The sequence below is a fragment of the Dipodomys merriami genome, unplaced genomic scaffold (genome assembly GCF_024711535.1).
Source record: "Dipodomys merriami isolate MVZ:Mamm:240054 unplaced genomic scaffold, mDipMer1.0.p SCAF_137, whole genome shotgun sequence".
NCBI lineage: Eukaryota > Metazoa > Chordata > Mammalia > Rodentia > Heteromyidae > Dipodomys > Dipodomys merriami.
This window is the reverse complement of record NW_027202682.1, coordinates 1,350,013-1,376,852: the sequence shown is the minus strand read 5'-3', so window position 1 is coordinate 1,376,852 and position 26,840 is coordinate 1,350,013. Positions and strand designations below refer to the sequence as shown.

Here is a 26,840-nt window from a genome sequence, read left to right as displayed (position 1 = left end):
CCGCTGCATGCTGATGCTCCCGTGCGTGCTTCAGCTGTGAGCACCCGCTGCGTGCTGATGCTCCCGTGCAGGCTTCAGGTGTGAGCACCCGCTGCGTGCTGATGCTCCCGTGCGGGCTTCAGGTGTGAGCACCCGCTGCGTGCTGATGCTCCTGTGCGTGCTTCAGCTGTGAGCACCGCTGCGTGCTGATGCTCCCGTGCGTGCAGGCTTCAGGTGTGAGCACCCGCTGCGTGCTGATGCTCCTGTGCGTGCTTCAGGTGTGAGCACCCGCTGCGTGCTGATGCTCCCGTGCAGGCTTCAGCTGTGAGCACCCGCTGCGTGCTGATGCTCCCGTGCAGGCTTCAGCTGTGAGCACCCGCTGCATGCTGATGCTCCCGTGCAGGCTTCAGCTGTGAGCACCTGCTGCGTGCTGATGCTCCCGTGCGTGCTTCAGCTGTGAGCACCGCTGCGTGCTGATGCTCCCGTGCAGGCTTCAGCTGTGAGCACCCACTGCGTGCTGATGCTCCCGTGCATGCGGGCTTCAGGTGTGAGCACCGCTGCGTGCTGATGCTCCCGTGCGTGCGTGCTTCAGCTGTGAGCACCCGCTGCGTGCTGATGCTCCCGTGCGTGCGGGCTTCAGCTGTGAGCACCCGCTGCGTGCTGATGCTCCCGTGCAGGTGTGGCAGCGTGGGCTGAGCGGGGACAGACCCCAGGCCTACCACGTGTGTGCTCACCACTGCCACTGTCTTACTTGCAGGTTTGGGACTTTCTTTTGCGTCCGAGATGGGGACTTGACCTTGCTGTCTGACGCTCTTGCTCCTTGGCTGGTGCTCTACCAGCTGAGCTGCGCCTCAACTCCCTTGCGGATTTTCACCATTAGAAATGGTGCCTCCACCTACTGCTTTAGCTCACAGTTTCCTGTGTTGTGCTTTGTGGTGTGGACTACATTCCCAGCAGTGGGGCACTGGAGGAAAGCTGGGGAGGGGAGGAAGGGGTGGGGGCCAGGTGAGCGGCCTCCCAGGTGCAGTGCAGAGACAGAAGCCCCTCAGGATAGGGAAGGCCGTGGCTTTCCTTAAGGGACAGAACGGAAAATTCCCAGAGTACCTCCAGCAACCTCAGTGTCTCCTGAAGTAAATTCCAGCTGGGGGGGGAAAAAAAAGCTATGAAAGCTAGCTGGGTTCTGGTGGTTCGTGCCTGTAATTTTAATTAGCCAGGAGGCTGAGATCTAAGGATTGCGGTTTGAAGCCAGCCCAGGCAGAAAGATCTGTGAGACTCCTATCACCAGTCAACCAGCAAAAAGCTGGAAATGGAATTCTATCTCAAGTTGTAGAGCATCAGCCTTGAATGAAAAAGCTAAGCAAGAGCTCAAGTCCCTGAGTTCAAGTCCAGTACTAGCACTTACAAAAAATAAAAAGCAAACAACAACCAAAATCAACCTTTTTCTACTCTTAATGGGTTTGAAGCATCAGCCTCTTTTCCTCTCTCTGTTCAGGAAGGTTATTTATTGGGAGAATTGATTCGGCAGCAGTATTTCCAATGTTAGTTGGGCTAACATTAGTTGGGCTAAGTTTTATGGAGCTGGGCGCCAGTGTCTCACAACTATAATCTTAGCTACTCAGGAGGCTGAGATCTGAGGTTCACGGTTCAAAGCCAGCCTGGGCAGGGAAGTCCATGAGGCTCTTATCTCCAAATAATCACCAGAAAACGGGAAGTGGCGCTGTGGCTCAATTGGTAGAGCGCTCGCCTTGAGCTGAAGAGCACAGGGACAGCGCCCAGGCCCAGAGTTCAAGCCCCACAACTGACCAGAAAAAAAGTTTTTATGGATGTTGTGGGGGAGGGTTGCCTCTGTCTGTGGGTTTACTCGCTGCGGACATTTTGTGTGGCCTGTGTCAGCCTTGCCCAGTAGGTGCTGGCGTGTGGTGTAGGTGGCATGTGCGCCATTCCTGAAGCGGACCCGCCCCTGGCTGGTGCAGGGTGTGCCCGCTGGGCCTGCTCCAAGGTCTGGCCCGGCCGAGGGAGGAGGCTGTTGTTCTGAGGTCGCGCAGGTGCGCTCCTGGTGGTGTTGGGGTCCTCCTGCCATGAGTAGCTGTGCTCCGGGGGGAGCGACGTGGGTCCCAGCAGCACAGACACCTGGTCACCAGCATCATCATTCTGATGGGGTCCCAGTGGGCGGGGTGCTGGGGAGAAGAGCCCCCCCCGCCTGGAAATGCCCACCGAATTCCTGTGACGTAGGATGCCTTTTCTGGCGTCTGGCAGTGGAGGCCATCCAGCGCCGGTTCCCCACCTACCGGAAGTGTGTTCTGCTCATCCCCGTGGTATCTCCTTGCTGGCCGGTGGGCCTGCCGTGCACAGGCCCTGTGGGGTGGGGAATCGGGGCAGGGGTCCGTGCCCCTTGCCCGGCAGGCGGGTCCTCCTGTGGACCCCAAGCCTGGGGCTCACGGGACAGGCCGTGCTTACTTAGTGGGGAGACACCATGGCTTGACTCAGAAGTTTTGTCAGAGCAAGAAAAAATTGTAATGCCATTTTCTTCTTTTGTTTTTCAGGTATTCTTTTGGTAAGTGAAAATCCCTTAAGACAATCGGCGGGCGTTTTTGTGTGGGGTATGTATCTGTTCTTGCGTCGGGCTCGCCCGTGTTGACAGCCTGTTTCAGCCTTCGAGGTGGCTCCGGGAGGTTCCGCAGCCCCACGTGTGTCTCAGCTCTGGTGGCTGCCGGCGCGGTGGCCACGGAGGAGGCTCTCGGGGTGTGCCAGCCTGTGCGGTTCGGGTCTCCGGTCCCCACGGGTAGAGCAGCTAGAGTGGATGGCAGGGCAGGCCTACGACAGCAGTGTTGTTTGGTGGGGGCCCTGGGCCCCACCCCGGCCCCCCCGAGCTGTGGGCTGGGGAGAGGGCGCAGTCTGGGCCGTGTCCTGTTTGCCTCACAAGGGGTTGGGCCTGGGGCCCCGGGTGCCACCTGAGGCCGCTGGCCTCGAGCTCACGAGCTTAGTGTTGGCACCGTGCTAGAAGTGCGGCTCTGCTGTCACATGCCAGGCGCACGCTAGGGCAGCACTCGGGGCCCTGGTTGGGCGGGTGGGCGGGCGGGCAGGCAGACGTGAATGTGGTGCCTAGAGATGGATGTGCCCTCAGCCTGTGGGGAGGGTCCCAGGACATGGGGGTGGGGCCTTGCGCCTGGGTCTGCTGGCACGAAGGCCCTCTCTCACCAAGCCTCTGCTGACACGGGCTCTCGGGGGGAGGGAGCAGCAGCCCATCAGCCTCCCGGGGTGGGGCCAGCTGTGAGCCAGGCTCTGCCTCCTGTGCCCTGGACTGTGCGGCTAGGCCAGGTTCGGGCCGCTCAGCACCCAAGCCAGACTCTGGGGAGACTGCCCTGCGGGAGGCCGCCCTGGGCCAGCTGCTTTCTTTTTTTTTTTGGTCGGTCGTGGGGCCTGACTCTGGGCCTGGGCGCTGTCCCTCAGCTCTTCAGCTCTAGGCTAGCACTCTACCACTTGAGCCACAGCCCCACTTCTGGCTTTTTTCTTTTTGCTTATGTGGTGCTGGGGAATCGAACCCAGGGCCTCAGGCATGCAAGGCAAGCGCTCTACCACTGAGCCAGCCCCTGTGCCAGCTGCTTTCTGCTTTCTGTGTCTCCCGTGGTGTCACTGCTGCTTTGTGTTGAGTGGTAACATCAGGAACATAGAAGCAAACCACTGACCGCCATCTCTGGTCGCAGGACCTGCCTGCTCTTTCCTGAGCTGCCCCGGTGGTCCACATCCCACGGTGTGGTTCGGACCCAGGACAGGGCAGTGTCACTGCGGCCCTCCCGCTCCAGCTACGGTCCACTTTTGCCCTGCTGTCCTGGAGGGGAGGGCAGTGTTAGGGAGTGGCGGCCGCCTTCCGGGGAAGGAGCAGGTGGCTGCGGGAGCCCAGCTCTCCAGCCTCCGTTTAATTCAGTGTGTTGTGTCTGTCTTGTGGGGTGGGCTGTCACGAGTGTCAACGCTGGGGGCCGGGGCACTGGGCTGTGGGCAGTGTCCCTCACCCGTGCCCCTCAAGCAGCAGAAGTACTTTGAGCCTCCGTGGCTGCATGTCCAGACTGCTGGCTGCTGCTTTGGTATGTTTTTATTGGCCAGTCCTGGGACTTGAACTCAGGGCCTGGGCACTGTCCCTGAGCGTGTCGGCTCAAGGCTAGTGCCCTACCCCTTGAGCCACAGTCCCTCTTCTGGCTTTTTTCTATGCATGTGGTGCTGAGGAATGGAACCAGGGCTTCATGCCTGCTAGGCAAGCGCTCTACTGCTAGTCCCCCTTCCCAGCCCTGGTGATACATTTTTTTAATTATTTTAAAATTGAGTTTAATAAAAAGCTGCATTTGTACTCTGCGCGTTGGGCTGTGGCCGTGGGAGCGAGTCCCCTCGGGAGCACTCACACACCCTGGATCCTCTGTCCATCAGCTAGCAAGGAACTCCAGCACCCCTTGTCTGCGTGGGTGCAGGGATGCTGTGTCACCATGGCTGTGGGGGGGTCCGTGCCCCGCAGCAGGGGCTCTGGGCCCTGTGGGGGGGTCTGTGTCCCCACAGCAGGGGCTCTGGGCCCTGTGGGGGGGTCTGTGTCCCCACAGCAGGGGCTCTGGGCCCTGTGGGGGGTCTGTGTCCCCACAGCAGGGGCTCTGGGCCCTGTGGGGGGGTCTGTGTCCCCACAGCAGGGGCTCTGGCCAGGCAGGGAGCCCCTATTGATCATAGTCACGTCTGTTGTCTAAGGTGGCCACATTTTTTTTTTTTATGCCAGTACTGGGCTTGAACTCAGGACCTCACGCTCTTGCTTGGCTTCTTCACTCAGGGCAGGTGCTCTGCCACTTGAGCCATGCTTGCACTTGTGGCTTTTTGGTGGTTAATTGAGGTAAAGGTCTTACTGGCCTTGCTGCCGGGGCTGGCTTTGAACTGCGATCCTCAGATCTCAGCCTCCTGAGAAGCTAGGGTGAAGGCGTGAGCCACCAGCGCCTGTCATGACCACATTTTTCTGACACATTTTTCAGCTGTCCTAAAATGAGGTCCCGCTCTGCTGTGGCCGCCATGGAACTGCCAGTGTCCAGGGCTGCCTGCCTCTCTCACCCTCCTGTGGCTGGACAGGTGTGATCGTGGAGGGGCAGAGGTGCCTGGCGGGGTGCTTTCCAGGGCACAGGAAGCCGCACTGGCTGTGGCCCGCCTTCTCTGCAGGAAGTCAGGCTTGCTGGGCGGGGCAGAGCTCCTGGTAACAGGCATGTCAGCATGGGGGTTGCCCGGTGTCCTGGGAGGCTAAGCACCCTCTGCTCCCTGTGGGACTGCGTCCTTTCAGAACTCCTGCTGCCTCTGTGCAGACACACTTCGGGACCTCACCAGGCTGAGCGGCAGGGGCTCCTGGGCTCCCCGGGTCAGGGCAGCTCCTGGCGGGTTCCCTCCCAGCATGCACTGCTGCCCAGCCTAGCCCAGCGTGGCTTCGGACCCCATAGGGTTCCAGGTCTGCCGCGCCCTGGGGGAGGAAGCGTGTAGGCTGTGTGTGCCGTGTGCGAGGTTCGTACGCATGGGGGCCCTCAGCCTCGTGTCTAAGGTTGATCGCCGTCTCATCCCGAGCTTCCTGCAAGGCGTCTATCCCAGGCTCCCCGTTTGGGCTTGAGCCACAGGGAGGGCCAGGGGGATGAGCCAGCCACACAGTCCCAGGGCTGTGCCAGGCCCGGAGGCCTGCCAGAGGTCCGCACAGGCCACTCTTCCAGCTCCGTTCTTGGATTTGGTAGGGGCCTCAGGAAGAGACTGGAATTGTCCAGGGCTTTAGGCCCCAAAGCATCCTCTCATTCCTTTGGTATCTAGTTTGGAGGACCTGGGCGGTGGTCTGTGGATGGTGGAGGTGTGTGCCCCCACCATCTCTGCTGGCCCTGGGTGGAGGCTGGGAATGGTGGAGGGAGACAGGACTGCGTGTTGTAGGTGGACTTTGTGCCCCAGAAATCACACCAGGCTCAGCAAGTCCAACCCCCCCACCCCCCCCACACACACTGAAGTCCAGGGTGGAGTCTGCCAGGATGGAGGCTGGGCAGCAAAGGGTAAAGGACCTGGGGAGTCAGGAGCAAGGATCCAGACCCTGCACCCAGGAAGCATTCCTTCATCAGAACACTATATTCCATTGTTCTTTCTGGTGGTCCTAGGGGTTTGAACTCGGGGCCTCGTACTTGCTTGGCATGCACTCTGCTGCTGGGCCATGCCTTTTGTGCTGGTTATTCTTTGAGATGAAGTCTTGCTCCCTGGCTGGGTGCACGCTTGGACCAAGACCTTCCTACTCTGCTTCCTGCTGTGTCTGGATGGCAGGGTGCCATTAAGATGGGCTCTCCCAGGCTTTTCTGTCAAGGCTGGCCTGGAACCGGGGTCCTCCTGACCTCAGCCTCCCATTCAGCTGGGGTGCTAGGTACACGTCACTGCACCCAGTGATGGGTCCTCTGCCCGGGCTAGCTAGCTTCTGCCTGTGACTCTCTGAATCTCAGGCTTCCAGATCGCTAGGAGTACGGTGTTAGACACCAGCACTCGGGATGCATGGCATCTCTGCAGGCTGGCAGGGTTAGGAACTGGACACATTAGGGCCTGAGGGTTCTGATGCCTTCATCTTGAGGAGAGCTCACCTTGCTCTAGGGCAGTGATGGCAGAACTGCTCAGATACCCGACCTGATCACACCCAGTCACTAAGCACAGTGGGGCTGTGGGGTGCACTGTCCATCTGCTGCACGGCTGCGGGTCTCCACACAGCCCGAAAACCCAGGCAGAGGTGGAGAAGCTGGGCGGGCAGGGCCAGGGAAGCCCAGGGCGGGGCCAGGTGGGCTGGGAGGAGGGGCCAGGGAAGCCCAGGGCGGGGCCAGGTGGGCTGGGAGGAGGGGCCAGGGAAGCCCAGGGCGGGGCCAGGTGGGTTGGGAGGAGGGGCCAGGGAAGCCCAGGGCGGGGCCAGGTGGGCTGGGAGGAGGGGCCAGGGAAGCCCAGGGCGGGGCCAGGTGGGCTGGGAGGAGGGGCCAGTCCCTGTCTTGGGGGCTGTGCAGGATGTGGAGTGAGACTTGTGTGTTCAGCTTGGTTTTGTTTTTGGCTGTTTGTTGTTGTTGTTGTTGTTGTTGTTGTTGTTGTTGGTCGTGGGGCCTGAGCTCTGGGCCTGGGCGCTGTCCCTCAGCTCTTCAGCTCAAGGCAAGCGCTCTACTACTGAGTGGGCCACCTTCCCAGCCCCTCAGCTTGGGTTCTGAGTTCCGTCCTTTGTCCTGGTGCTTGGAGCGCCCCCTTCGTGGTTTGGGGAGCGCCACTCTCCTCCCTTGCTGGTTGCCCTCCGGGCTGTCCTTGGCAGGCCCCGGCTGCGTGCTGCGGGTGTTTGTGTGGCTGGGATGCTTGAATCCTTGGGTGTTGGCCTTTGCAGCAGCACCTCCCGCCAGCCGGTGTGAATTAAATGCGCCATGTGACCCTTTCCCCTGGCCGCTCTTAAATTCATGCTTTAAAAACAGCTTAATGAGGGGTTTACTGGCCCAATTGGAAGTTTCTATTAGGACCCATTAGTGCCGGGCGGGAGTGGCTGCAGGAAGCCATTGGCCAGCCACCCGCCCAGCAGGGCCCCCAACAGCGTCCAGACCACGCCACCCATGCCTGGCTGGGCCGCGCCGGGCCGGGCCGGTCTTCACAGCTTCCAGTACGGTCCGCCAGTCTCTTCCCAGCCCCCATATTCAAGGAAGCAGCCTCCTCCATGACAGCCTCCCTGGCAGCCGTTCCTTCCTCTGTTAAGGGAATAATTTGAGGCGCGAGCCGGGGGAGTGTCCTCAGTCCCCACAGTGTCCCCCCCCCCCCAGCAGAGCCTCTCTCCCCGACACGGGACGGTGGCCTCCCGCCTGGTGTCCGGCCACGAGGCTGGGAGCCGCGCAGGCGCGCCAGTCACTCTAAACACTGACACCTGGGGCCTGACAAGCCTTTCCTCCCTCTGCTTAGTAATCGCTGCTGACACGGAGTTGAACCCAGAAGACGACATATTGAAAACCTGTTTTCCTTAGTCATGTGACCACGAGTGCTGTGCTGCTCTGGGCTTCTCCTGTGGTGTTCAGCGCCCGTGCCTGCTCCTCCCTCATCACAGGGTCCTGGGGTGCTGAGCGCCCTCTTACCCTCCACGCCAGGCCTCGGTCCCGGGCTGGACGTTAGCTCTGGAGAGGAGGGAAGCCTGGCTGGCGAGCCCTGCGCGTGGCCCGGCTGCCTGCCAGGAGGGCGGCTTCCTCCTCATCCCCACCGGGGTCAGTCGGTGGAGGGGGAGCCTGCGCTGAACCCCTGCCCCAGGGTCTGACTGACCGAAAGCTCACCCCTAGCTCTGCTGGGCACCCACCGTCCCTGTCTGTGGCTGCTCCTGGAAGGGCCGCGCTCCCTCCCCTCTTCCCCACAGGCCGTCTCCTCTGCCCAGCTTTCCCTACCCCATTTCCTAACGTGTTAACTCGTGCCTTCATTCTCCTTTGTTTTCTGGGCAGGGACTCATGTGTTGGACAGGTGCGGTGCCACTGACCTCTGTCCCTCAGAGTTTTGAAATCTGCATCCTCACTTGTTAATTTTCACTTGTTTTGAGTGCCGCTTCCTCCCTGGAGGAGGAAGTCTCTTGTTCTCTGGTGTCATCAGCTGACAGCAAGTTCATTTACTTTGTTCTCTGGGAGTGGCGACCGCTGCCCCGTGGCCGGGTCCCGTCCCGTCCTGTCCGAGACCCAGTGGCATGGTGGGTGGGCCGTGACCCTCGGGCGGATGCCTCTGGCTGTCTTGAGTTTATAACTTGCCCTTTGTGTATCCACTTCAGTTTCCGCGTGCTCTAGCTGGGTGGTGCTCCTTTATTTTGTGTTGTTTTCCTTGCGTTGCTGGCAGTGGAGCTCCGGCTGGGAGGATGCTGGGCAAGCACTCTTACCCAGGAGCTACCTGCCCAGCCCACACTGTGGTTTTATTAAAAAAGAAAAGACGTGTGTATAGATGAGCCTAGTTATGCTGCCGGGTTTGTTCAAAGCAGCAGCACAGGCTGACTGTGGTCCAGACTTGGAGGCTGAGATTGGGGACACGGTTCCAGGTTGGCCTGGAGACCCCATCTCCACAAAGAGTGGGTGTGGTGGCATGCCTGTTACCCTGTGCGGTGTGGCTCGGTGGCGAGGCCCCCCCCCGGCAGGTGCCACGTCCAAACCCACACCTCCAAGATCAAAGCAGCGGGCTCCTCACCCAGACCCCACTCTCCAAAAACCCTGCCTCCGCCGCTCTCGCCAGGGCTCCTGGTGCGTGCTTGCCCACTCCCCGCCGCCGCCGCCGCCGCTGGGAACACGCACCGACCGTGCCTGGCGTTACTGTGGCTCTCCTAAGGGGCCAGGGGTTGGCTGCTGTATCAAATAGGAAGTTACGATGATTTCTTTTCTACCAACTTTTGTTTTTCCTGTAGTTAACAGTCGCCTTTTCTTTTTCAATAACTCATTAACTTTCATTTCCATTCATATTTTACCATTTGGTTCCAAATTGTGTGACACAAATGCCACACAAAAGCTCCACCCCCCCTTCTGGTACTGCAGCTGCATCTCAGGACCTGGGTGCTGTTCCTAAGACCTTTTTTTTGGGGGGGGGGTCTAGTTGTGGGGCCTGGGTGCTGTCCCTCAGCTCTTCAGCTCAAGGCTAGTGCTCTACCACTGAGCCACCTTCCCAGCACTCCTAAGACTTTTTGCTAAAGGCTGGCCCTCTACTACTTCGAGCTTTTTTTTTTTTTGTCATGGGGCTTTGCCACGCTGACCCCGGTCCGCGGCAGGGCTTGAACTCAGGGCCTGGGCACTGTCCCTGAGCTCAAAGCTAGTGCTCTACCACTTTGAGCCACAGCTCTACTTCGAGTTTTCTGGTGGTTCATTGGAGATAAAAGTCTCACGGACTTTCCTACATGGGCTGGCTTTGAACTGTGATCCTCAGATCTCCTAACTACTCCTGAGTAGTTAGGATTACAGGCGTGAGCCACTGACACCTGGGCACTCCCAGCTTCTGGGGGGTTAATTGGAGATGATGGCCTCATAGCCTTTATTGCGTGAGTTGACTTTGAATGGCGATCCTCGGATCTTGGCCTCCTGAGTAGCTGGGATTGCAGGCGTGAGCCAGTGTGAGCCGCCGGCACCTGGCCCCCCTGCACAGTTCATTCGTTCCTTTTTCCACATCGTGAGGGTTTCTGGTCACAGCCTCTCTGTCTCTGCCACATTGGGCTCCACTGGCTAATTTGTCCCTCTATATGACAAGGGTCCTGCGGCCCGCAGGGACAGGTGACCTCCTGTGCTGGGGACAAGACAGCATCAACAACCATGTCTTCCCGAGCCTCCTCCCTCCCTCCCACGGCCTAGAACAGTGTTCTTAGAAGGGTCATTGTCAGCCTGTGCGTGCTGCGAGCATGGGAAGACACCCAGTTCCTGCTGACTGGCCCGGCCTCGGCAGCCGGCTGCCTACACTCCGCACAGGGCAGGTTCCTGCCCCGATGCCGAGTGTCGGGGCCCGTGTGTGCCCTGAACTTCCTGCCTCCCGGCCTCCCCGCCGCAGGGGGCAGGAAGAGGCAGGAAGAGGCTGGGCTGCCCAGCACCGTCTTCATGCCAGGGTTTTGTAAGAGCTTTCATGTTTTAAAGCAGAAGTTTTGAGCCTTCTCAGGCCTGGGGGCTGTGGGCGGAGCCGGAATGGTGCGTGTGGATGGTGCTAATGCGTCTCAAGTGTGCATGGCAGCCCTTCCCCACACCACCCTCCCCTGCTTGCTGCCCCCCACGCCCTCCCCTCCTCCCCCCGCGTGCTGCGCCCTCCCCCCCGTGCTGCGCCCTCCCCCCGCGTGCTGCGCCCTCCCTCATGTGCTGCACCCTCCCTCCTCCCCCCATGCTGCCCTCCCCCACATGCTGCCCCCTCCCCTCCCTTCTCCCCACACCGCCCTCCCTCACATGCTGCGCCCCCCCACATGTTGCGCCCTCCCCCCCGCGTGCTGCGCCCCCCCACATGTTGCGCCCTCCCCCCCGCGTGCTGCGCCCTCCCCCCCGCGTGCTGCGCCCTCCCCCGCGTGCTGCGCCCTCCCCCCGCGTGCTGCGCCCTCCCCCCGCGTGCTGCGCCCTCCCCCCGCGTGCTGCGCCCTCCCCCCGCGTGCTGCGCCCTCCCCCGCGTGCTGCGCCCTCCCCCCCGCGTGCTGCGCCCTCCCCCGCGTGCTGCGCCCTCCCCCCCCCGTGCTGCGCCCTCCCCCCCGCGTGCTGCGCCCTCCCCCGCGTGCTGCGCCCTCCCCCCGCGTGCTGCGCCCTCCCCCGCGTGCTGCGCCCTCCCCCGCGTGCTGCGCCCTCCCCCGCGTGCTGCGCCCTCCCCCGCGTGCTGCGCCCTCCCCCCCGTGCTGCGCCCTCCCCCCCGCGTGCTGCGCCCTCCCCCGCGTGCTGCGCCCTCCCCCCGCGTGCTGCGCCCTCCCCCGCGTGCTGCGCCCTCCCCCGCGTGCTGCGCCCTCCCCCGCGTGCTGCGCCCTCCCCCCGCGTGCTGCGCCCTCCCCCCCGCGTGCTGCGCCCTCCCCCCCCCGTGCTGCGCCCTCCCCCGCGTGCTGCCCCCGTCCCCTCCCCCCCCGCCCTCCCTCACTGCTGGCTGTTAGGGCTCCCCCGTCGCAGGTAGAGGCCGCTGGCTCTGCTTGGCCCTGTCACAGGCTGCCTGTGGGCATTTGAAAGCCGACCAGGAGGAAGGGCAGCGGCGGGTTTCGGGTGACACATGAACAGTCAAGGCTTCTGTGGCTCTTCTCTCCCCTGCGGGCTCCCACCGCAGCAGCCCCAGGACACCAGGCTTTCTCTGGTCCTGTGCCCGCCTCGCCTCTGCCCTTTGTGCAGCTCTACCTGTGAGCCTCGTGTGCCTCACATCTGCAGTCGCCGAAGCCATTCCTCCCCCGTCGGGGTGGTGCGCACGGTCCCCGGGCAGGGGTGCGGGGGTGCAGGGGTGCGGGGGTGCAGGGGTGCGGGGGTGCGGGGCTGGCTGCCTCCTCCCGGCCCGCCTGCTTCTGACAGGAAGCCAGCTGCCGCGGTCGGGCTCCCGTCAGGCGCCGCGTCCTACTGCTGCGAGGGGGTTGTGTGTGCTGGTGAGCTGGCCATGGCTGCTGTGTACCCTGCGTGCGTGTGTTGCCTTTGATTCACTGAGGTTCTTGAGTCTCTTTATTTTTTGCTGTACACACACACACATACATTAGAATACCGAAGCTTGAACTCAGGGCCTTGTGCTTGTAGGCAGACGTTCTTACCAAGTGAGCCCAGCCCCGCCTCCCACCCTGGCCCCTATTTAGTTTTCTAGTCTCAGACTGCTGTCATCCTGCCTGCATCTGGTGAGTAGCTCAGGTTATACATGTATCCTGCCTTGCCCAGGCTTGGTTCCATATTATCTCATCTTTTCTCTACAATTTTTTTTTTTAGTCGTTTGTGGGGCCTGAACTCTGGGCCTGGGCGCTGTCCCTCAGCTCTTCAGCTCAAGGCTAGCGCTCTACCACTTGAGCCACAGCGCCACTTTCTGGCTTTTTCCTTTTTGCTTATGTGGTGCTGAGAATGGAACCCAGGGCCTCCGGCGTGCGAGGCGAGCGCTCCACCCCGGAGCCGCCTTCCCAGCCCTCCTCTCTGTAATTCGCAGTGCTCACCCCCTGCCGCCTCCACCGCCTCGTTTCTCCACGCAGCCACGAGCTTGGGTGGCACACTGCCCCCAGGACAGGTCTTCCCCAGCCTTCCCCCTCCCCCAGGCCCGGGGACCCAGTCTGTGCACACTCACCGTCAGCCTGGGTGTGCCAGACCTCCACAGAGGAGCTGCGCGGCAGGCGGGGGGGGGGGGGGGCTCCAGGGCGCTCATCTCCTAAGGCGTCAGCATGGACGTGCCTGAGGGACATGGCTGTGGGCAGCACGCGGGGTCCTGGGCGCGGCCCTCCCTGTCCACTCCTGCTCTCTGTGAGCCGTGGGATGGGCTGGTTGGTTGTGTGCAGTCCACACCAGGCTGGTTGGCTGTGTGGTGCTCAGGGCAGGCCTGTGGGTGGTCTCCCCTCTGCAGGCCCCCGGCCTGCTGTGCTCTCAACCACCCACCTCTAGGCAGTGCTGGCCATGCATACCCCGCTTCTCCTGGGTTAGGGCGCTGCGGGGCTGGAGAGAGGGGCGGCGGCTGCCCTCAGCTGCCTGGTGTGGGCTCTGATGTGGGTGTGTGGAGGTGCTGTGGGTGTGTGGAGGTGCTGTGGGTGTGTGGAGGTGCTGTGGGTGTGTGGAGGTGCTGTGGGTGTGTGGAGGTGCTGTGGGTGTGTGGAGGTGCTGTGGGTGTGTGGAGGTGCTGTGGGTGTGTGGAGGTGCTGTGGGTGTGTGGAGGTGCTGTGGGTGTGTGGAGGTGCTGTGGGTGTGTGGAGGTGCTGTGGGTGTGTGGGGGTGCTGTGGGTGTGTGGGGGTGCTGTGGGTGTGTGGAGGTGCTGTGGGTGTGTGGAGGTGCTGTGGGTGTGTGGGGGTGCTGTGGGTGTGTGGAGGTGCTGTGGGTGTGTGGAGGTGCTGTGGGTGTGTGGAGGGGTGTGTGGAGGTGCTGTGGGTGTGTGGAGGTGCTGTGGGTGTGTGGAGGTGCTGTGGGGTGTGTGGAGGTGCTGTGGGTGTGTGGAGGTGCTGTGGGGTGTGTGGAGGTGCTGTGGGGTGTGTGGAGGTGCTGTGGGGTGTGGTGTGGGGGTGTGCTCTGCTGTGGGTGTGTGGAGGTGCTGTGGGTGTGTGGAGGTGCTGTGTGGGGTGTGGTGTGGGGTGTGTGGAGGTGCTGTGTGGGGTGTGGTGTGGGGTGTGTGGAGGTGCTGTGTGGAGGTGGTGTGGGGTGTGTGGAGGTGCTGTGGGTGTGTGGAGGTGCCGTTGCTCTGCTGTGGGGTGTGTGGAGGTGCTGTGGGTGTGTGGAGGTGCTGTTGCTCTGCTGTGGGGTGTGTGGAGGTGCTGTTGCTCTGCTGTGGGGTGTGTGGAGGTGCTGTGGGTGTGTGGAGGTGCTGTTGCTCTGCTGTGGGGTGTGTGGAGGTGCTGTTGCTCTGCTGTGGGGTGTGTGGAGGGTGCTGTGGGTGCTGCCCACCCCTTCCAGGCGTGCTGATTGCTGCACAGGCCTCGGCACAGAGGCGTTCACGGTGCCTGGGCTGGTCGGACGAGGTGAGACAGGTCAGGAGACCCCAGGAAAACCTGCCAGTGCGGTGTGAGGGGCTCCCGCTCCCACAGCCTGGGCTGCCACTGGCTCCACAGGCCCCGGCCCGGGCGGATGCAGAGCTGAGCTTTGCCGGTGCTGGGCTCTGGCCCCGCGGGCAGGCGCCGCCGGGGTGGCTGGCAGTCAGGTGGGGACCCCGCACCAGTTCCACACCGCGTCAGCTGCGCGAGCCTGCACGCTGAGCGCTGCGTGGAGCCCGCGCCTCACGGCTGCGGGGGGGGGGGGGGGGGGGTTGGGGCAGCACTTCCTCAGGGTCCCGCCTGTCGCTTGAGGGCGAACATAGCTCATTTCCACACACGAGAAACAAGAGAAGGAGTGGCACAGCACTGTGCCCTTCAGCCTGATATGCGGAATAGATTAATCTGAGAAAATCTCTGTCGCTAAGTCCAATTTCCGTCGAGGGGAAGCATTTTCATGTTTGTCCAGAGGCCGTAAAGCTGCCGGGTCCCGCCGTGGATCCTGTTTCCAGGCTGGCTGGTGACACCTGCAGAGGCTGAGCAACGGGGGACACCAGGCCGGAAGTCTGGTTGTCACGGCAACGGAGCATTGACCAGCACCGTGACAGGCACAGGACCTGGGGGGGGGTCGCCGCGGGGGAATGCGGCTGTAGAGGTCACTTCCTGTCTCCGCAGTGCCCGAGGACTCCCTTAAATACATACTAACAACTTGCTAAAGGTTTCAGGATCGGAAGCATGTAATTGTTGTAATTATATTTAAAGCGTGAAGCCTTTAGCCAGCTCTTCCAGACACATCCATACAGCAGGAAGTGCTTTCCCAGCTGGGTGCCGGTGTCCCGTGCCTGCGACCCTAGCTACCCGGGAAGCTGGGAGTTGGAAAGATCTCTGACTGCAGGCCAGCCCAGGCAGAAAGTTGGAGCATCACTATCTGGAGAAACTGGGCGCGGGGGTCCGGTGAGGCTAGAGGCCTGGCGCAGGCGGTAGAGCGCCAGCCTGCAAGCCAAGGCCCTGAGTGCAAAGCCCAGCACTGCAGAAGTCACTGAGTTCCCGCTTCCTGCCCGTCTCTGCTTTGGATTCTGACCCCTGTGGCTCTCTCTCCCTTCGGTCGGCGGGGCTAGGCTGCGTATCTCCTGGGCTCACAGAGACTGTTCCGAGGGCGTGGCGGGGGGGGCGCTGAGTGCTCCTGGAAACTGGGTGGCACCTGAGGGGTGAGTGTGCTGCAGGCTAGTGGCCTGCGGGGGCGTCCGCTGCAAGCGCCGCGGGCTGTGGTGCGGAGGGCTCGGCTTCGTGGGGCAGAGCCACTGTGCGCGCTGGGCCTGGCGGCTGGGGGCTGGCCTGCCGTGGTGCCGCGGCCCGTGCTGACCCCCTTCTGCGTGCCCATGGTGTTTGTTAGGCCCACGGCCCTTCCCTCCTGCTAGCAATAGTGCAGAACATAATTTTGGTGTGTTACTTCTTAACTTCTCAACCTAAAATATAACCTGCAAAAATTAAACTTTTAAAAGCTCCTGGCTCCCTCCAGGGCCATCATTACAGGCCCCTGGGGTGACGGCGGGCGGGCGGGCCGCTCCGCACGGAGTGACAGCCAGCCGGGGGCCCAGGCCCCCTCCGCCCCGATTTTAACAGCAGAGCTAATGGATTTCCTGTTTCTCACGTGGATGGTGGCTGTCACTTTTGAAGGATCCATCTGTGCTGCACTTAATTACTCTTTCTAAGATGCTGAAATCGTTTTCCACAAAGCTCCTGAGACCCGGCGACAGTTTTCTTTTGAGAGTAGCCATCGGGGACCTGGGCTCTGATGTTGACGTGGTTTTCCTCTGCGTAGAGGGAGGGGCCTGGTCTCTGACATGGCTACTCTCACTCTGAATGTCACTTGTGTGTGTCACCTGCAGTCTGCCCGATGGGTCCAGGCAGCTTACCCGACTGAGTGCACCCGTCACGTCCAGCCCTGCGGCTGCAGCCCCGCGCCCGGCACGTGTGCCCCTGCCTTTGGTGACTTGGTTTCTCACTTCCAGTGGCGTTCTTCCCGCGTCACGGTTTGCACATAGGAGAATGATGGAGGCACCCCCTTCGGCATTGGTTTTCCTGAGGGCAGGTGCCTCGGAGCTGCCAGGAGGGAGGGAGGGTACAGGGCTCAGACAGGGCCTTCGCCTCGGGCTCCCCACCCACACGGGGGGCTGTGTGTGGGTGCCCCCTTGGGCCTGCACTGGCTCCTTACCCCACGCCTCAGCCCCCCCTGTCACACGTGCGTGCGCCAGGCTGGGCTCTGCGCTGCCCTTCCCTGCAGCCACAGGGCCTGTGGCAGAGCGGAAGCCAGGCACCTCCGCCCTCCACACAAGGCCCCGGCTGTAGGCACAGGCGGTGAGCTGTGCAGAGCGTCCCAGCTGACAAACGGCCCTGGTGCAGCGGACGGCGCTGGGCCCGCTCTGTCTGGCCCTGCAGAAGGCGGGCCTCACGAGGACCCCGTGTGCTGGACACCCACTGGCGTTGGCCCCTGGCAGCACGCTGGTTATTTTTTTCTGGGGATGCATCCTCTGCCATGCTGAAGTAGACAATGGCTTCCCTGTGTGCTCCGAGCGGCGGCTGGGGCGGTGGGGCGGCCACCCTTCCCTCCCAGCACCCCAGCACGGGAGGGTGGCTCCCGCTGCCACTCCAGGCTGGAGGCCACAGAGACAGAGTCCACCGTAAAGACCCTGGGCCCCCAGGTCCTGGCTCAGCAGCTGTCTCAGGGAGACAAGAATGTTCTGTTCACTGCAGAGGGCGCAGGACGGCCACGCAGCCCCAGCCTCACGTCCCCCGACTCCAGAGAGCTTGCCTCCCCTCTACCCGCCCCGGCGCCTGCCGCCTGCCGCCTCCCGGTGCCCGCGGTGGCTCTGAGCGCCGCCACAGCGGATCCATTCCCTCCATCGGGGGGCTGGGGCCCCTCCCACCGCACGCGCGCTAACTTTTGCTCCTGCCTCTGTGCAGTGCCGTGGCGGCAGGCCCCAGGCGCTGGGGGGCCCCAGGCGCTGGGGGGCGCGGCCTCCGCCAGCCTCGCGTTCCAGGCGCTGGGGGGCGCGGCCTCTGCCAGCCTCGTGGCCTCCGCCAGCCTCGCGTTCCAGGCGCTGGGGGGCGCGGCCTCCGCCAGCCTCGCGTTCCAGGCGCTGGGGAGCGCGGCCTCCACCAGCCTCGCGTTCCAGGCGCTGGGGAGCGCGGCCTCCACCAGCCTCGCGTTCCAGGCGCTGGGGGGTGCGGCCTCCACCAGCCTCGTGGCCTCCACCAGCCTCGCTGGGGGGCGCGGCCTCCGCCAGCCTCGCGTTCCAGGCGCTGGGGGGCGCGGCCTCCACCAGCCTCGTGGCCTCCGCCAGCCTCGCGTTCCAGGCGCTGGGGGGCGCGGCCTCCACCAGCCTCGTGGCCTCCGCCAGCCTCGCGTTCCAGGCGCTGGGGGGCGCGGCCTCCGCCAGCCTCGTGGCCTCCACCAGCCTCGCGTTCCAGGCGCTGGGGGGCGCGGCCTCCCAGCCTCGCGGCCCAGGCGTTTGGGCGGTGCGCAGGGTCTCGGGCGGCCTCTCCTTCACGGTGGATGGTGTGAGTCTGGGAGGAAGTTCCAGGGTTCAGCCATCCATAAACAGCTCTTATTTCATAAGTTCTTTTTTTTTGGGGGGGGGTCCAGTTATGGGGCTTGAACTCTGGGCCTGGGCGCTGTCCCTCAGCTCTTCAGCTCAAGGCGAGCGCTCTACCACTGGAGCCCCAGCGCCCTTCCAGTCTTTCTTGTGTAACCTCGGGCTTCACACACACTAGGGGAGCTCTCTCCCGCTGAGCCCCAACACAGCCCCAGCTCTCTGTTTTAGAAGTGGCAGGGATCACAGGAGGGACTCCCTCTGCCCACTTCCCCCCTCTCCCTCCTGCCTGTCCCTGTACGCACACACATGTGCAGGCGCTGTCTGCCCAGAGAGCCCAGCAGCGGTGTCAGCAGTGTCCTGGGGGCTTAGGAAAGGAGGTCACTTGGATCCAGGGATCCCTAGCTCTGATTCTCCTTCCTAGCTGGGCCAGAAGACTCCATTTCCCCACCCCACCCCCTGCGGCCAATAGACTCGTGGCATGGTGCCGTGTCCGCACTGACGCGCTTCCCTAGGGAAATGCGCAAAGCTGAACTTGTTTCATGCAAACCTGATGAACAGTGGGCTCCTCTGTGGCCGTGGTGGCTCAGGCCTTTAATCCTAGCTACTCGGGAGGAGTGTGCTTCAGGGCCAGCTATCTCAGCTAGCTAGGTGCGGTGGCCTGGCCCTCGGCCCGGCTAGGGAAGGAAGGAGTGTCAACAGGACCACCAGGACGGGCAGGCCAAAAGTGAGATGATTCAAAAGCTGGAGGCCAGAAGGGTTTGGGCTTGTAGCTGTAGCTCCTCTGTACGTCACCTTCTTACTATTACAATATTTTTTGGGGGGGGGGGTTAGCGTAGGGGGTGGCTCTTGCCTGTAGTCCTACATGCTCGGGAAGCTGAGATCTGAGCATTGAGATTCCAAGCCAAACGGCAGAAAAGTCCCCATGAGACTCTTACTTCCAATTAACTACCTGGAACCCAGAAGTGGTGCTGTGCTCACGTGGTAGAGCGGAAGAGGCCCAGGGACCGCGCCAGGCCTTGAGTTCAAGCCCCACAACCGACAGAAAAGGGGGAGTTACGATGCAGCTCCAGTGGGAGAGCACCTGCCTGGGAAGCTGAAGCCCCGGGCTTAAACCCTCGTACTGCCACAAAAATACAAAGCCCACTTCCCACAGCCCCACGGGCAGCCCGGGTCCAGGGTGGGCGCAGACGCAGCGCTGCGCTGCTTCCTTCCCAGGAGCAGGCGGTGTGTGACTGGACAGGGCAAGGCCCTCTGGGCGCTGAGGTCCCAGGGCGCCCACAGCCGGCCACTAGGAGACCACGGGCTGCTGCGCTCACGTCCTGTTTGCTTGGTCCTGGGACGTGGTCTCTAGGCCACACGGCGGCCCACATAGTGGACAGCTGGGGGGGGGGGCCGCCGTGGCCTGCTCCTGCCGGCCTCACCGTCCCCTCCCTCCCTCCCCGTCTCGCTGCAGGGTGGGAGTCTCAGCTGCTGGAGACCGGGTTCCTGGGGATCTTTCTGTGCCCCCTCTGGACCCTGTCCCGACTGCCCAAGTCCACCCCGCCATCCCGCATCGTGCTCTGGGGCTTCCGGTGGCTGATTTTCAGGATCATGCTGGGAGCGGTAAGTGGAACTTCCTCGTGATGCTCTCGGGAAGTGACATTCCCAGAACACCCCGGGTGGCCTGCGGGCCTGGGGTGGCCAGCCCGGCGCTCCTTGCTGACCAGGCTGCCTGTCCGGCCTCACCAGGCCTGCTGTGTTTTCTGCCTCACGGTGCCCACTCTGAACGCTGCACTCAGCCACTCCAGGGCCACAGCCAAGGGGCTGTCTCCCGGGGAGTCAGCAGGGTCACTTGAGAGTAATGCCCACTGAAGCAGACCCTGGAGAAGCTGCCGTGGGGAAAAGTCAGCCGGGCTCCGCCCGTGGTTCTGATGCCAAGAGCTGAAGGCACCGTGATGCCCGGGAGAGATGGCAAGTCATTATTAGCACGTTCTGAAGCCTTTTATGACATTTTGATTGACTGTTAATGCCAGCTGGATATAAATTACCAGGTGCACTAAAAGGTGCAATTACGTGACAGTCTTGGGTGGCATCGTCGCAGCTTCGGTGGGAGGCGAGAGGCGTGGGGACGAGGGACCCGGCTGCAGACCTGGCCCTGGCCTCCTCTGCGCGGGCTGGACCCGCGCCCGCCACCGCCCAGAGCCGCTCACCACCGTCTTGGGGTTTGTGGTCTGATCATGTTTGTGTTCAGCACTGGTGGGTCCCCTGGAGCTGCGTCGGAGGGCCCCCACTTGTGAGGGGAGGACACGGGGCTGGAGAGCTCCCGCCTGACCCCTGGTGCCCGCCCAGCAGGGCTGCACTGATGTCCCTTCTGGTTGGACGGGGGCTTGTGTCCTCTGTCCCTGCCTCCCCATCCCCGGTCCTCCAGCAAGGGGGGCGTGGCCTCTGCCTGTGCGCCTGCCTCCCTGCTCGCTGTCCTTCCCTGTCCCAGCGGCGCCTCCCGAGGGGTGGAGCTCCCAGATCACCAGGCCATTCTGTCTGCGGCCACTGACGGGCAGTTCCCATGTCCTGTGGAGGAGGCCGGGCTCTGCCAGGCACACGGCCCCCCGCAGGAGCTCACGGGATGGAAGGCGGAGCCCCAGGCTCCGGGGCCGGGGTGGTCCGGCACCTGGCTCCCTCTCCACGGACACTGGGCTTCTGCTGCTCCGCCCGCACCCGAGCCTCACAGCTTAAGGCCCTGAGACTGGCCGTGCAGGGCACAGCGGCCTGCAGGGCTCCTTGTGCTCGCCCCGTCCCTGCCCGCACCTCTGCCTGCACTTGGGCTGGACCGGCCGGACCACTCGCCAGGCTGCCTGGTTTTCTGCGGAGGTGCACTGCAGGCGGCAGGGCGCGTGCGTGCCGGTCACGGGGAGCAAGGCCAGCAGAGTTCCAGCGCGCCCCGCAGACCACTCTGCCCGTCTCCTCGGCCTCGGTTCGTTCTGCACAGAGCAAATGAGGAGTGGAGTTTGTGTTCTTCGTCCCACAGTGCTTCTGGCACCTGTTAGTAGAGCCGGGCTTGTGGGCAGGGGATGGATTTTCCGTGTGTGCTCTGGAGCCGGGCCTGCCCTTGATTACTTTGTCCCGATGAACTGTGCTGCGTGGCGGGTTAACACTCTCTGTCGCCGAGATTCTGGGAATTGAGCCAGTGTCATTGTTGCTGAGAATTCTCAGACCTGGGGCATACCCGAGGGAGACCCCTGCTTTCGGTGTGGCCCCCTAGAGAACCAAGAGCTGGAAGCCCGCTCCTTCCTGCGCCGCCTCCCCCAGCCCTCCGCCTCCTGTCTGCAGGATGTGTGCAGAGCCTTCCCTGGGCCCGGGGCCCTGCTCCGCTGGGCGCTCCGGCCGGAACCACGAATATCCAGAGAGGGCATCTGGAAGCGGCAAAGTGAACACGTCGTGCAGATGTCACCCACGGTGGTCAGGAGAGGGAGGAGGCCTGGCCAGCGGGCTCCTGGGGGCACCGAGGGGCTCTGCTCTGGGTGTGCAGCGGAGCCTGCCGTGCCGTGTCTGCTGCCCCGCGGTCCCCTCTTGCCCTAATATTTATGCTGCCATTTCTCCTAGTGTAGTTCTTCTTCTTGCTTTGCGTGTCAGGGGTTAGTTGCATGCTGCTAGGTGAGCAGACCTCAGTGCGCACATGCTTGCGGCGGCTGAAGCCGGTCTTCGCTGCGTCACAGAGCGGGCTCCGCGTGGAGGAGGGGAGGAACAGAACAGTAGAGGCCTGCGTTGCTCCCAGTCTGCGGGCCACAGAAAGCAGTGGCGAGCATCTTCCACACAGCTGAAGCTTCCCCCCTGCTGGCTGGCGGGACGTGACTGGTGCACATCTGGCGACGCACCCCGCAGGTGGGGCACAGACCATGTGCAGCGTGCCCCAGCCCGTGACCCGGAGAAAAGCTGCATTCCAAATGAAGAGTAAGCGCACAGGAGCAGTAGCTCCGGGTGGGAATGTGGAGCAGCCAGGCCCCTCCGCCAGGTGCAGGGCTGGGCCCCCAGAGCCCCTGGTCCGCCGCTGAGTTGGATGATGCCGCACCTCGCCGGGGCTGTCACAGACGCGTTCAGGCCACAGATGTGACAGCTGAGAGTCCCTGAGAAAACACAGACACCAAAACTGAGACGAAAGGAAACAGGAAATCTGGACAGCTCCGTATCTGCCAAAGAAATTGAACTTGAAATAGAACACCACTCTAGAAAGCAAGCTTGGCCCCGGTGGCTCAGTGGTGAACTGGGAGCCGTGGAGGGCTGGTCAGGGCAGCCCCGCGCAGACGTGGGATGGCGGCGGGGGGAGGCGACGCCCGGCCCTGGAGGACGCAGCAGGAGAGCAGTGGGACCTCAGTACCCCACGGGAACAAAGATGCGAACGCTTAAAACCTGGCAGATAAATCCAGCCACATAAAACGTGGTTCGTCTTGGAAATGCAAGGTTGGTTGAACTGTTGAAAATCATTTCTTGTCTTGCACTGTAGCGACCAAGATAAAGGTGAAGAGTTTTATCTCAACAGATTTAAAAAAAAATGAGGAGAATGCCTGGATTATGGTTTGAGCCAGCCTAGGCGAAAACCTGTCTAGCAGAGGCCCCATCTCAACCCATGTCTGGTGTGGTAGTGTGCACCTGCCGTCCCAGCTACTGGGAGGATTACAGTTCCAGGCCAGCAGTATTGCGAAGCCACTGGGACTCCACCCCACTGGAGGACGCTGGGCATCACGACGGCATGTGCCTGTCCCTCTCTGAGTGCTTGGAGGATCCGAGGCAGACCCCAGTCCATGCCCGTGCCAGGGCAGACGGCTGCGCTGACCAGCGCTCACCAGTGTACTCAGTGGGCTGAGACCAAGCGGTCCCAGGTCCAGGCCGGCCCGGGCGAGGGTTCAGCAGAAAAACCTGCTCGTCCACAGTGGGAAGCATGGCTGGTCTGAGGTCCCACAGGCAGACAAGGCCCGGCCCCGGATGGTGTGCGGAGCTGGTCTGCAGAGGGACGAGGGCGCCCGTGAAGTGTGTGTGTCCAGCCGCAGACCCACGTGCGTGGCAAGCACCAAGCCAGGTGCTGGGGTACGCCGGTATACGGCCAGAAGCCAGAAGCATGGCTTCTGAGGCGGCGGGCGACCTGGGGGTGGTCCGGGCCGTGGGGAATTATAGTTATGGATACTGAATTTTGTCATGAAGCCGGGCATCAGTGCCTTGTGCCTGTCATCCTAGCTACTCAGGAGGCTGAGATCTGAGGATCGCGGTTCAAAGCCAGGCCAGGTAGGAAAGTCCCTGAGACTCTTCTCTCCAAGAAACCATCAGAAAACCAGAAATGGTGCTGTGGCTCAAAGTAGTAGAGTACTTGCCTTGAGCAAGAAAAGCTCAAGGACAGAGCCCAGACCCTTGAGTTCAACAACAACAACAAAGTCATGAGAACACCACTAGGAAAGTGAGTAGGCAGGCCACAGACTAAACCTCCAAGTGTGCCGATTGATCCCAGTGAAGGCCAGAGCCACGACCAACCGCGATACTTGAATGACAGACCAGCGTGGCTCGTGGAAGGTACAGGATTCACCTGAGATACCAGGAAACTCTGCTCAGCACCTACCAAACACTGGCTGTGCCACAACCACAGCGCCCCAGGCCAGCACCCAGGCGGGGAGGGGGGTCCGCGTCGGCTAGCACGGACGCAGCTCAGAGCCACGGTGCCACGCGGCTGGTGGCCGCCACAGCCAGGCGGCTTGTGGGGCAGGACAGTGGCTGCCTCGTGGCAGTGGAGCGTGGAATCGAGCAGCCAGGGGTCCCGGCCCCTTTTCTGCCCCGCGCAGCCGCACGGGGCACACGGGACAGCACAGATGTGAGTTTTGTCTCCAGTGGGTCGTAGCACAGCCCTCTCACGTCAGCTTGGCCGGGCTGCAGGGTGGAGCCACCGCCACCGCGCCTCCTGCTGCTGCTGCTGCTGCGTCTGGCACAGGGGCTGGGTGGGCAGTCAGGCACGCTCCGCGTGGGGGGTGGGCAGGGCTGGGTGGGCAGGCACGCTGCACACGGGGTGCTCCGGTGAGGGCGCACTGGTCCCTGTCACCAGCAGGCTGTAAGAGGCTCCCGGTCCCCGGGTGGGCAGGGACTCCCGCAGCACGCGCCAGACCATTTTATTAGATCAAAACTGTTCTTCATTGTATTTTTTTCAGGTGTCAGTTTTCTTCTTTAAATGTTTATTGTTTTAGGGGTGACCTTTACATGTAACAGGTGAGGTGCACACTCCTTGCCTTTTGCCCTGTCATCTGTTCCTCTTCGTTCTCTCCCCCATCTTCGCCCACAAGTTGCGTGGTTCACGTGCATTAGTGTCCAGGGCCGCCGGCCCCTTTGCTGCACGTTTTCACCCATTTTCTGCTGATTCTGTGCCCCCCCCCACCTTCCCTCAGATGTGCACGTGTACACACCCAGGGCCAGGTACAGAATCCAGAGTCATCTGAAAACAAAAAGACAGGTTAAGAACAAGTCCTTTGTTTCCTTATCTTTGGCTTTGTTTTTCAGTATGTGTATTAGTTTATTTCCGTATGAAGAGGTGCTTGGGTATTACAACTTGGTGATTCTGTCCTTCAGTGTCACTGTATTTGGAGTTTTGTGCAGTTTGTCGTAACCCAGTGTGTTTTAGATCTAACTTTCTCAAATCAGGGAGAACTTGCATTATCTCTCTGATCTTGGCTTAACTCACCACATGATTCCTTCTAGCTCCATCCATTTCCCTGCAAATGCCATTATTTTGTCATTTCTAATGGCTGCATAATATTCCATTGTGTATAGATACCACAATTTTTGGATCCATTCATCTGTGGTGGGGCATCTGGGTTGTTTCCATATCCTGGCTATTGTGAACAGTGCTGCAATAAACATGGAGGTGCACGCGTCCTTGTATATTGGTTCCTGTTGTTCAGGGTAGATGCCTAGAAGTGGTATGGCTGGGTCGTAAGGGAGGTCAATCTTTAGCTTTCTAAGGACCCTCCAGACTGCTTTCCAAAGTGGTTGTATGAGTGTACATTCCCACCAGCAGTGTAATAGGGTTCCTCTTTCTCCACATCCCCTCCAGCATTTGTCGTTGGCTGATTTGTGGATGTGGGACATTCTGACTGGGGTAAGGTGGTATCTCAGGGTTGTCTTTATTTGCATTTCCTTCACAACCAGGGATGGTGAACATTTCCTCACGTGTTTCTTTGCCATTCTTACCTCTTCTTCTGAGAAGTCTCTCTTTGGCTCCTTGCCCACTTAGTGACTGGCTTGTTAGGTTTGGGAGGGATTCGTTTCTTGAGCTCCCTGTATATTTTGGATCTTGGGCCTTTGTTGGGCCAGTGACCCCTGCCCCCGGCACTCCGGGAAGCTCTGGCTGTGGTGGGTGTGCGCCGTGGGTGGTGTGACCAGTCAGCGAGCAGCGGGAGTCACCATTAGCGAGGAAGAGTGAGGAGGAAGGCCTGCAGCCTCCGGGCAGCTCCTCAGCCTCCAAGTGCCTCTGTGAAATCACATCAAGTGTAATGGAATAAACGTCGGAATGCGGCACGTCCCTGAGCAGAGGGGATCAAACCGAAGGCCTGGCGCCCTTGCTCCAGGATGAGAGCAATCAGCCTCATTCGTTTTATTGCATTAGCGTGGGCACAACCGAAGAAAAGGGGCTTTCTTCTGGCCTCTGACGCCTTCGGCGTCCTGACCTCGGCCCCCGCTCGGGCTCCCGCCCCGCCCCGGGCGCCTCGACCCTCACTCAGCCGCAGGTGCAGCGCTCTTGGCCACGCCGCACGGCCTCCGGTCAAGAGCTCTTGGGGCATCAGGGCCACTTTCTCTTGGTGCCTGAGGTCTGGGGGCCTGGGAGGGGCCAGCACCCCACTGACTCTGTCCAAGTGGCCGGTGGAAGGTCAGCGCTCCCTGCGCATCTGGCACGTCAGGACCCACCTCGGCCATTTTTTTTCAAAATTAATTTTGGGTTGAAAGGGCTCAAAGAAGCCTTTGTTCCTCTCACACTGCTCCGGGGAAAGGACCCGTGGGAAATCCTGTGGAGCAGCGGGCGCACGTGCCCTCCGTCCCCAGACGCCCGGCTCTTAGCGCCTCTTATCAGCCTGGCTTTGACGTTTTCGTCATCCGTTCTCCCTGGGGGACGCGGGTGCGTGCGGGTTCCGGGGCACCGGGCGGGTGGCGCTGAGCGTCGGGCCCGTGCGTGCGTTTCCTCACAAGCCGGCAGCTCTGCCACCTGGGACAGGAGGGGCGCCCTCCTGTCGTGGCAGCCAGCCTACCTGACGTGTCCAGACCCATGTTCACGAGCCCCCCACACGCAAGGCAGGGGCTGCCGCCAGCCGCCGATTCCGGGGCTTGGTGATCTGAGCTCTCTGTGTTCCAGGAGGTGGTTGGTTGTCAGAGCAACTCATGCAGCAAGGCTTTATTAATAGCACAGCTCCGGGACAGGAGCCCCGCTCAGCGCCCCGCACCACACGTGGCTCCCTGTGCTTGCTGGGGGGGACGTGGCCCTCAGGTGCGGCCCACGTGACTACGCCTGCTCCCGCAGGACACCCCTGTGCTTGCGTAGACACTGGGCTGTGTCTGCATTACACTGGGGGGCGGCACCGCGGTACGGCCCGGCCCCGCTCCGCCCCTGGCCAGTCCAGTTGCATACTGCCCTGCCCTGTGCAGGCTGACTTACTGGGCAGCTGCAGACACCGCTGTCTGGTCACTCACGCACTGCCTGGCCCAGCGAGGGCTCTCAGCCACCCCAGCTTCCTTCTGAGCCTCACTGCGTCAGCCTGGACTCAGGCTCAGACCTGAGAGAAGGACAGAAGGCGAGTGGATGATGGATGGACACACGATGCTGGGGACGGCTGAGTAGTAGAAGATGGGTGGACGGTGGCTGGATGACAGTGACGAGTAGATGGAAGGTGGTAGATGGGGGGTGATGAGTAGGTAGATGGATGGATAGGTGGGGGATGATGAGTGGATGGATGGATGGATGGATGGATGATGAGCGGATGGCAGGTGGACAGATGGATGACAGAATGATTAAATGGAAGGTGGATGGGTAGACGTGGGGATGGAGATGTGGCTGTGGTAAGAGGGGTGCTCACCGTCTGGCTGTGTAAGAGGGGTGCTCACCGTCTGGTGGAGCCTCAGCGAATTCTGCGAGGCTGTTCCTCTCCTTCCG

At 61.8% G+C, this 26,840-nt stretch overlaps 1 protein-coding gene across 1 annotated transcript in view; it reads left to right on the top strand.

Annotated features, from left to right (window-relative positions):
* The window catches only part of Lmf1 (lipase maturation factor 1), a 47,913-nt gene that overhangs the window by 6,896 nt on the left and 14,177 nt on the right, over nucleotides 1-26,840 (top strand). The window contains exon 2 of the mRNA XM_070019893.1: nucleotides 19,146-19,294. Coding sequence (XP_069875994.1) covers nucleotides 19,283-19,294 — 12 coding nt within the window. The 5' untranslated portion in view covers nucleotides 19,146-19,282. The remainder of the gene's footprint in view (nucleotides 1-19,145; nucleotides 19,295-26,840) is intronic.